Here is a 10,725-nt window from a genome sequence, read left to right as displayed (position 1 = left end):
TCCCTCAGCGGCGGAGCCGGGCCGAGCGGGTCTCCCTGAGGTAACAGGGAGTGGGCCTGGGCAGGCCGCGCCCTTCCCTGGGCGAGGGCCCCGGGGAACCGCCCGCGTCCTCCGGCGAAGGGGAAGAGCTGCGAAGCGCGGTTACCGGCTGCACCTCCAACACCAGCAACGGGTTGTTAACCGACCCTGTGCAGGGCAGCTCCTCCTTTGAGAAGCAAACCGCGTGTGGTGCAGAGCGGTGTTAAAACAATAAAAACGTTTGAAGCTCCAGAGAGAGAAAACCTGAAGCAACTGTTGCCTCACGTTCAGCTTTTATTAGGTTAAGCAGTCGTAGAGGTACGCTAGTAATAAGCGTTCCTAGACGAAGATACAGAGGAGCACCTGGTGATGCTGCACATGTGAACACAGTCGCTGTTAAGTTTGGGTTAAACTCTTGGTCTCTACACAGGAATGCTCTCGTTGATCTTGCTTATCGCAGGGAAAAGAATGGAGATGTTCCTCATGGCTGGCAGCAGTATAGAGAACTCGTCAGAAACAGCGCCTGTGCCACGGGCAGCCTGAACTTTGTTAGATCCTTGCAGCAGAAGGAGCGTTAATGTTGTTTCTATAGTGAAGTGTCCCTTTTTTGCCACAGAATTCCAGTTTCAATGTAAGCAATGCTTCCATGCAACCTGCCGCTGCTCTCTGTAGAGAACCAGCCCCACGCCTGGTCGGAAGCAGCACGGGCACCCAGCCTAGGAAAGATGACATTCTGGTGTTAAAATTAGGCTTTTCCTGGTGTAGAGATTGTGTCCTAACTCAGGGAGGGAGGAGAGAAGTTCTGGGAAATGCATTGTTTCAAAGGAGGAATTATTGAAAACCAGCCTTAAAACAATACATTGAAAGAGCTGATGTGTTCTGGTGCCATTTCGTAGTCAAAGCTGATGAAGTTCAGAGTGCTGCTAGCAGTGAAAAGTCATCACTATCTGCAATAAATTCAGCATAAAGAGTAAGTAAAAATGGCACTGCAGTGAGTGTAAAAGCGAGCAAAAAAATCCACAGGCCCAGTTCAATGTCTTTTTTGTGACACTGCTGCTGTTAAAGTAGTTTTTTTGGAGCGCAAGCTCTCCTATAATCTGTACCAAACCAGAGCAGCTTTTTGTCAGAGTGTGGAAGTCTGATCTGTGAACACCATCTATTCAGGTGATGCAAAAGGAAACAAACACATTGAGGGTGGTCTCAGAAAGAAAAATAGGATGTTTAAAAAAAGCCTAGTCCATTTAAAACAGTCTATTTTATTCAGCAAAAGAAAGCATCTTACCGTAAGATTGAGGGAAAATAGTTTTCTGCTTGAAGGACTATATTGGAACAACTCAAGTTATCCTGTATAACTGAAGCTATGTAATAATTTTATGTTGGGGAATAGAAATCCATACCTTCTACTGAAGACACGAACATTTCTGTTCAGTTATTTCGTTCAGAGGGGTTTGGTAGCTGTGGTTTTCATACGTATCATAATAGCTAAGTGGAAAAAAAAACCAACAGAGAACAGTGAACTGCATTGGTTTGTAAAAGAACACTCGGGTTGGTTTCCTCTAATGAAATAAAACGACAGAACCACACCATCGATACCAGGTTGCTGTGCCCTGTACAGTTTGCAAGCAGGAAGTGAAGATGTAAAAGCCCCAGGCACACTCAGATAAATACTTGAAGTGTATAAAGCGTATACAACCTGGGACTTGGCAACAAAGGACATGAATGAGCATCCAGGAGACTGCCTTACCCTTCCTTCTGCTTGGAAATAATTTTCCAGACAATGCCAGCCCCCAGGAGAAGCAGGACTCCTGCAGCTACAACTCCTGAGAGAGAAGATCACGTATCATTCTCACTGTATGTTTTAAATATAATATATTTAAATAGTATCAGCACAAAAGACATAACGAGGCATATCTTCAAAGCAAGCAGAGGGAAACGGTGCCACCAAAGCCACTGCAGAAAGCTGCTACATTTTTTGGCCACAAAAAGGTTTCTAAGCTGCTTACCTACACCTACCGAACCAGACTTTTGTGACACTGAAAGGAAGAGAAGAAAAAATCAGCAAAGTATTCTAACAAAATAGGGTGTTTCTCAACAGTATTTAATCATCTTATTAATAAAAGTTTTACTCCTAAGGCGTGCAATAGAGAATGTCTTAAAACCCACACCATTATACCCTCTTTTTTTTTTAAATACAGAAATCTGTTTGCATGTTTAAAATGCATCTGCATGTTTCTCTTTGGTCTTTGCTTCATTCACGTGTCACTCACTCAGTTTACAGGCAGGTACAGGGGGGTCCCAGCTGAAGTCTTCTTGGCACTGAATCTGATTGTTGCCTTCCAAGGTGTAACCGTCATCACATTCAAGAGTGATGTTAGTCCCAGAGCGATAAGTGTTTCCTCGAATGGCTTTCTTAACACCTTGAAGTTCTGGGAATACACATCTGATCTCTGAAATTAGAAGTGACAACAAAAGGACATTTGAGAGGGAATATAAAATATAAGAAATACAAGCGTGGGTTATTTAGGATGTTGTTCATGAATTCTTCCTGAATGTAACCAGGACTTAATTCTCATTCCACAGGGTAACTCCTTTCTTTGTGGCTGCAGAAGTATGTTCACTCCCACATGTGAATATTTGTACAGATCAGCTACTCCGTGCTGATACGGCAAATAGAAAATCCTGTGTAGCAGGGGCACCTTGGCAGAAACGTGCCAGAGAAAGAGATTTTTCTGATACTAGGCTACCAAAACACTGGGGGAAGAAAGGTTTAGTAGAGAAGAATTATGTAGGAGCTTTAGAACCAACTGCCTATAACCCACTTCTAGTCTGTAGAAGTCCCTTGCCCATCAATGATGTCACCAGATGTATTATTTATCAATAATTACTTTATTAATTAGTCCAGTCATCAAACCTACTTATACCACTGAGTTCCATGAGGTGAGTTGCTTCAGTTTAAGCACCAAATCACCTTTGACAGCCCATGCCCAAGAATTCTGGAGGATATGGTTCTCAGTGAAGACCAAAGGGTTAATGTCAACATGTAACTTTACCCTTTGTTTTACGTCCTTTCTTTAATATTTATTTTTACTATCACACGAAACAGTTACTAAAGAGACTTCAAAACCATGAGAATGTGGAGAGACGGGGAATTTTACTGTGAGTGCTTCCTTTAAAGAGCCTCTGACTTATTTACGTAAGCATGTGGTATGTTATTTCCTTTCATTGTTATCCAAGCAGCTCCACCAAGGAAGTGCCCTGTGTGGGTAATGCATTTATTCCAGTGAATGTCCAGGTTTCCATGCAGGAATACCCACACTGGAAATATTGTGACACTCATGAAACTGCCTTTAGTCAGGTTTGCCTGATGATTGACCTTCACAGTGAGCTACACAGAAGGCACACAGAGGCATTTTCCGAGAAGGGAGTAGTCAGGCTCATGTGTAATCTCCAAACCATCCATCAGAGAACTTGTGTGATATAACAGTCACTTCCTTTGCTTTGATAACTGGGGAGTGAGCGACACAAAAAGGGAAGGAAAGGGAGGGGAAAAGTCTACTCTCCTACTAAAAATAAAAAGCTTTTAGTGCAGGAAAGTTGGTACATGGCTCATTTGTAGTACCAAGAGAAGAGAGAGAAAACATGCAAGAATTAAAGCTGCCTTTCAGAATTGCCTCTATCATACTCCTGTCCTTCTGTTAGCATGAGGTTCCCATCCTGCTTCTTTACAACAACATCATACTCTTCCCAGGGATAACAAAGAGTAGATAAATTCATAATTAACAGATCAACACTGCCTAGCTGTGATATAAAGGTGGTTCCGAAGCAAAGTAAGGGGATGGAATTCAGTGTAAGCTGCAGGTTTTGCTGCTCAGATTTTGGCCTGGGCAGCTCTCTGAAGATTTAATGTAAATGATTTAGTGTAAATGTATGTATCTGCATGGCTGCATGTCTCCTCAGCCCAGTTCTGGTTCTGCCACCATAAGCTAACTAAGCACAAGCACACCTTTGCACTGAGGAGGAGGCTGGCTCCAGGTTCCTTTCAACGTGCAGTTGATGAAAGCATTCCCAATGAGTGAATAACCAGGATTGCAGCTGTAGGATACAGATGCTCCATAGGAAAAAGTGTCAGAGATGTTGCCTTTGAGCTTCCCATTGGTGATGTTTGGAGGACGGAGACACTTCACAACTGGAAAGTCAGGGAGAGACAGACAACACGTTGACACAAAGACCCTGATGGACTGACAGAGGGTAGCTAAGGCACCATACCTTTGCAGCCTTGATTGTTCCCTTTTAATTTCTTCACCTAGGCTCAACACCTGATTTGGTAACTCTATAAAAAAATCAGGCTTTGGAAATGGGTATAAACTTGATCTTTTCTTATCACATGCAGTAGTAAAAGGCTTGGATTTAGTCCTTGTACAAATCTTTCTCTAAGGCAAGTCATGTTAAATTTCCTTCTTCTTAGCTCTCTGCAACAAAAACACACCTTGACAGAGCGGAGGATGATGGCTCCAGGCTCCAGCCTGTGTGCAATACATGGTTGCTGTCCCAATGAGAGAGAAGCCAGCCTCACAGATGTAGCTTATAGATGTTCCAGGAGTGAAAAACGTTTTTGCTGGGCCACTGAGAGAACCATGGGCAATATCTGCAGGCTTGGAGCAGTACCGTGCTAAAGAGAGAGACGTGCAGATCAAAACAGAGCTCCAAGGGGCAAGAGGGGAAACTTTTGAGGATTTGTGACGTCTCCAGGCCTATGGAGGGACTCTGGTCTGATTGCTTTTCCATTCCCAACTCTTGGGCTCTCACAATCAGCTGTGAACAACGAGGGTATAAAGAACACTTTAGACTATAAAACTTGAGTGGGGTGGAGATCAGAGTCCATAGAGACCTCATTCTTTCCTTAGCAGTGGAGTTTGTAGAAGCAACAGCTTGTTTCAACAAGTCCTTGGGCAAACACCACTACATGCATTGAGAAAGTTGAGAAGAACCAGTGAAAAGAGCACAAACGCACCTTCACACCGAGGAAGAGGGCGGCTCCAGACTCCAAATGTTGTACAACGAACAGATTTATTCCCAATGAGGGAGAAGCCCCGTTTGCAGCGATAGTGCACAAGTGCTCCTACATGAAAAGTGTCTAAGAAATGTCCGCTGTGTTCCCCATTGACAATGCTTGGAGGAGGCAGACACTTCACTACTGAAAGAGGAGAGGATAAGAATGTGATGTTCAATTGTAAAAGAGGCGGTAATGTACCCCTCTTCCCTGCAAAAAAGCAGGACAGGTTGAGAGGAGGAGTTGGTGTTTAGTAAATTTTGCCTCTTCTTGTGATAGACCTACCTGGCTTTCTGGTGGTATGAGGATGATGATAGTGTTCTGCCACTCCATCTAGATGCAGCATTAAGAGTTTAAAATACACATTTGGTAGAGTAAATACAATGCACAAATTTACCTTCATTTTCCATCATCCTGCCTTTATAGCAAAAATTGCACTCCTCACTGATAGTGTCCTGCCATGAAGCTACTAAATTTCTCTCTTTCAGGAAAAGCAGAGAATGTAGGTTATGGCTTACAGCAAGCAGGCTGAGAAAAGAGCTTATCATGTTTATACTTACAGCATTACCCAAAACCTGGCTCATCTCCTGAGTGAGAAGAGAGGCATAAATGAAAGGAACAATTTCTGGTTTCTCCTTAAAGTAGTTGGAGCAAACAGGAAAAATAAAGTCAATGTTGGCTTCAGTGAGTGGGTAGGAGCAGTGGGGAGGAATCTGCAGTGCTGGCAGGTCAGGGTGCTGGCACTTACCCTGCTCACAGACTGGTACTGGTGGATCCCATGTTTTATCAGCTTGGCACTGTGCTGTGTGATTGCCTCGCAAGGTGAAACCCTTATGGCACTTAAAGCTAACGGTGTCTTTGTATGTGTAGCGGTACTTCAGGACAGATACTCTCCCATTCTGGATCTGTGGGACTGGACATACCACCTCTGAAAAATAAATCGATTACCTCAAAGAAGGTGCCATGTGTATGCTGTAATGGGTGCATGCATAAAGTCCATCCTAATGGTGCCACTGCTCAGAGGAGTTTCATGAGTAGTACTTGGAGACTCAAAGAAGAATCATTTCAAGAATTGAGGGCTTTTAGTTCCTTTAGGCACCCTAGGATTACCACATTATCACAGAGTCCCAGACTGGTTTGGGTTGGAAGGGGCCTTAAAACTCATCCAATTACAACCCCCTGCCATGGGCAGGGACACCTTCCACTAGAGCAGGTTGCTCCAAGCCCCTGTGTCCAACCTGGCCTTGAACACTGCCAGGGATGGGGCAGCCACAGCTTCTCTGGGCACCCTGTGCCAGCGCCTCAGCACCCTCACAGGGAAGAACTTCTGCCTAAGAGCTCATCTCGATCTACCCTCTAAATCTACATTATTGTATATATAAACATAGTTTTGTGCCTATAAATAGAATAATTGAAATACATTTCAATAAATATAATACATATATAATAAATAAATATAATTCATAAATACTCTTAGTCATTCTCATGACTACTTTACTATCCCAAGCTCATGCCTTCTAAAGCAATTCCATCTGAAGGAAAGACTAATTACAGTGATCAGTCCTGAAAAACAGCTTTGTGATTTGGATAACAATGCAGTATTTGGAAGATCACAGTTCAATTTGACTCAATATCCCACTCTTGGACTGCAAGATGCATTTCTTCCTTAATGTGTTATGTTTCTGAAACAAAAGGGACAAATCCCTGTGGGCATCTCATGACTCTTCTGTGTAAGTCTACATAAGCAAGCAAAACAATCCTAGAGGAATATTCTGCTTTTAAAACTTATTCCTCAAGGTTCTATTTATTTTAAGGAAATGCCACTTTTTAATTTTAAGGGCTTAATTTGGCCCTAATTCTGGGCCAGGTCTAGTTGTGACCTACTTTGACAAATGGGAGGAAGACCACTCCATGCGACGTCTGGCCCAAAAATCCCACATCGCCTGTGAGACTGTCCAACCAGTCGGTGCCTGGAGTTACAGAGAAGGAAGTATCAGTTGATCCCAAATAATTTTTTCCTGCTCTGACACTACCCCAGAGGTTTCCTTCTGTAGCCTCCTGAATTCTGACTGATCATCAAGGTGTATCTGTTGGTTTGACGCATGGTTATGAAGGAGCCAAGTTCTTTTTTCCTAGATCCAAGAGGAACAGCAATGATCCCAAAGTATTCTGGGTTAGATTGGTCAGGTGCTAAGTCAGGACACAGACTGAAGTGATTTCCAAACTGCTGGAGGCTCCTTGCAGCATGCTCAGCTCCTACTGGGTGGCCATCTGAGAAGCAGACTGTAACTGAAGCTTGCAAAGTAATCTATTGAGCACAAGCAGAGGAAAACAAGAGACACTTCTCCCTTTCCTGAGCAGGCCACTGGAACCAAAATAAATGGCATAACTGGAACCAAGATACAGATTCTGGCTTGCTGTGGGAGGATGGCCACACAGAGGAGTGGGTTCAGGCACTTCACTGTAAGCTCAGAAACAGAATCAGCAAAGGCAGTGTAGGACTCACCCTTCTTTACATGTGTAGCTCACGGTCGACCCAAAAAGGAGATCTGTCAGAACAACAACTCTGCCATTCTTTAGTGTTTCTGGGTATTTACATTGCTTCCCTGGGAAAGAACAAGGCTGAGTTTAAACTCCTCCCTTGCAGTTTTGTAATGCACTATGAGAAGGTACCTTAAGGATCTGTCCACATTCAGACACCAATGAATACATTGATTTTCAAATGGCCAAGAGCTGCCCAAGCTATGTGACTAGTAAAGCCATGTAGGAAGCATTCTTTCAAGAATTGCTTTAAGAAACCCACAAATGCATTTGAGACAGTTGTCAACACCAACACCAAACATTGAGCTATTCACTTTTACAGAACTCTAGCGCTTCAGACCACGTGTAGTTTTGGAGGCATGTCAGAGTTGGGGATACTCCGGGGTGTTTCATATATCCCAGTGGACAGCGGTATCGCACAGTGTCCCCAACAGGAAACTCTGACAGGTTTCTGTATTCCTCAGCAAGCTCAGCAAAGGTTAAGTTTGGAGGTGGGCCACAGCCACCTGCCAGGAAAAAAAACACAGGGAGAAATCGGGATATCAACTACATAAATGGTATGAAAATGTATAGCGAGTATATACCTCTATAGATAAATGTTTACAGGCAAAACTGAAAACAAAGGGGAAGGACTGATGGATTCAAGGGAAAGGATGAATCCTACGGGCTTTCAATGGCAGAAATTCCCAGACTAGCCATAACTCCCATCTTGGGGTGTACCTGCACACTGAGGAAGAGGAAGGCTCCAGTTTCCTGAGTCAGTGCAGTGAATCGATGCCTCTCCCAGGAGGCTGTAGCCAGGGTCACAGCTGTAATTTACAACCATCCCAGCAGTGAAAATTTCCAAGTCCTGGCTGTTGTGATTTCCATTGTCAATATTTGGAGGTGAAGGACATTGCAGCACTGAAGAGAGAGAGCAAAACAAAATTAACAAAGGGGATGGACAGGGTGACACGCGGGAAGGATGCGAGCACAAAGTTAAAGTGGACCCAGCTTCTGCATGTGCTGGAAGCACACTTAGACCCGAGGGTGTTGCTGGATGTGCAGTTCCACCCTTCCCATGCCAACTCTGCAGGGTGGTGGGTTTGCCAACTCTGAGATCAGCCAGGCGTGGGATGGATCCTCAGCCGGGCACGGGACGGATGCTCAGCTGGGCATGGGACGGATGCTCAGCCGGGCAAGGGGTGGATGCTCAGCTGGTCAAGGGGTGGATGCTCAGCTGGGCACAGGATGGATGCTCAGGCAGGCATGGGACGGATGCTCAGCAGGGCATGGGATGGATGCTGAGCCAGCCCCGAATGCACGTGGAGCCGCGGCAGCAGCCAGCCCCACCTGCGCAGCGTGGGTATGGGAGGCTCCAGTTCCCTGAGGCCATGCAGAGGACAGAGGGGTCTCCAAGGAGGGAGAAGCCAGGTTGGCAGCTGTAGCTCACGGACATGCCAGTGGTGAAGTTTGCCTCGAGCTCTGCACTGTGCGTGGCGTGGGCAATGATGGGAGGTGGAGGACAAGGCAGCCCTAACAGGGCAGGAGCAGAGAATGGCATTTTAGTGATTTTGCCCCATGGAGGAGCACATGTAATACAACAAAAGACTGTCATACCTGAAGTTTTGCAGGTGAGGCACAGAGCACAGCCTCATCTAGCACAATATTGGCCCTAAGCATCCTCCTTCTAAACCCCCATGTGGTGGCACTCACCTGGCTTGCAGATAGGGACAGCAGGCACCCAGCGACCATCAGGCTGGCACTTGGCTTCACGACTGCCCCATAGCACATAGCCTGAGTGACACTGGAAGGTGACATTGGCCCCAGGGTGGTAGACAGTGCTCTGTCCTTCAGCCACTTCTCCATCCTGGATGCTGGGGCTTGTGCAGGTGATCACTGGAAGTCAAAAGCAGCAGAGCACGGGCTGGGGAAGTGGCTGCCAGCTCTGGGGGTTCCTTCTTTGCTTGTGCATGGTCAAAACTCAGGGCAGGCCGTGCAACCATCATAGTCTGATTGCCTTTTCACTGTGGGTAACAGGATTTACAGCTCACCTTCACACCGCGGGTAAGGGATGCTCCAGGTTCCAGATGTCAAACAAGAAACTGTTGTTTTCCCAGTGAGGACGTACCCCGTGTCACAGTAGTACTTCACAGATACTCCTGGGACAAACACCTTCACATCCTTGCTGTCATGATGGCCATTTTTGATATTTGGAGGGGAAGGACACTGTAGCACTATAGGGAGGGGAAAAAGAGCTGGTACCACAAGCACCCACAGTAGGCTAAGGCAGCCTTTTAGCTTCTTTCTTTCCCATTAACTTTTCCCAAGTAGGTTGGTCTGTTCCATCCTACCCTCTCTTATCTTCCAGCCTTTAGGTTTTTCAAGCTTATTCACATCAAGAATGATAATTTCTCACTATTTGGGCACTTAGAGTGGTTAGTTGCCATCTGTAGCCCTAACAGCTTGCTCTGGCCTTTCTGTGGTTGTGACCTAGATCAGCCACCAGCCTGGCTCACTGTCTCTTTGTGGGTTCATTTAAAGAGATGAAAGACCTATGTAACAAGGGTCTGAATCATAGAATCATTTAGGTTGGAAAAGACTAAGATAATCAAGTCCAACCATTAACACTGTCAAGTCCACCACTAAACCATGTTCCTAAGCGCCACATCTACATGTCTTTTCAATACCTCCAGGCCTACTGACTCCACCACTTCCCTGGGCAGCCTGTTCCAGTACTTGAATGGGAATGATGAAGATGGGAGGACAGATACACACATGTTTTTTCTTTCCAGTCCTAGAGAGTGGCCCCTTCAGCTCCAGTGTGAGGAGGTTGCACCTTGCCGTGTGCGCTCACATAGTGGTCCAGAAGAAATCAGGTACCACCCACTGCCTCATTTACACTTACTCTTTTCACAGGTGGGAACAGGAGGGTTCCACTTGCCCCCAAACTGACACTGAGACTCTCGAGACCCCTTCAAGGCATAACCGAAATCACATTCGAAGACAACAGTATCCATGAGTTTGTACATGGTCTCCAGCCCAGCTGATCTTCCATTCTTGATCTCTGGTCTTTTGCAGCCAGTTGCTGGAAATGAAGAGCACAAGGCACTCCTGGGGACATGAAGCCCATCCTG

The 10,725-nt window shown here is 45.5% G+C and overlaps 1 protein-coding gene across 1 annotated transcript in view; it reads right to left on the bottom strand.

Moving 5' to 3' along the window:
* Positions 1-1,418: 1,418 nt before the first annotated feature.
* The window catches only part of LOC104410931 (complement receptor type 1-like), a gene marked incomplete at its 5' end in the record, with an annotated part of 12,400 nt that continues 3,093 nt past the window's right edge, over positions 1,419-10,725 (bottom strand). Inside the window, 9 exons of the mRNA XM_010021233.1 lie at positions 1,419-1,500; positions 1,763-1,838; positions 2,022-2,051; positions 2,286-2,465; positions 4,022-4,204; positions 4,505-4,687; positions 9,305-9,487; positions 9,643-9,825; positions 10,497-10,676. Coding sequence (XP_010019535.1) covers positions 1,419-1,500; positions 1,763-1,838; positions 2,022-2,051; positions 2,286-2,465; positions 4,022-4,204; positions 4,505-4,687; positions 9,305-9,487; positions 9,643-9,825; positions 10,497-10,676 — 1,280 coding nt within the window. The remainder of the gene's footprint in view (positions 1,501-1,762; positions 1,839-2,021; positions 2,052-2,285; positions 2,466-4,021; positions 4,205-4,504; positions 4,688-9,304; positions 9,488-9,642; positions 9,826-10,496; positions 10,677-10,725) is intronic.

This window comes from Nestor notabilis, unplaced genomic scaffold, assembly GCF_000696875.1.
Source record: "Nestor notabilis isolate BGI_N333 unplaced genomic scaffold, ASM69687v1 scaffold319, whole genome shotgun sequence".
NCBI classification, from domain to species: Eukaryota; Metazoa; Chordata; class Aves; order Psittaciformes; family Psittacidae; genus Nestor; species Nestor notabilis.
Note: the sequence above shows the minus strand (reverse complement) of the source record. Positions and strands in the feature narration are given on the sequence as shown.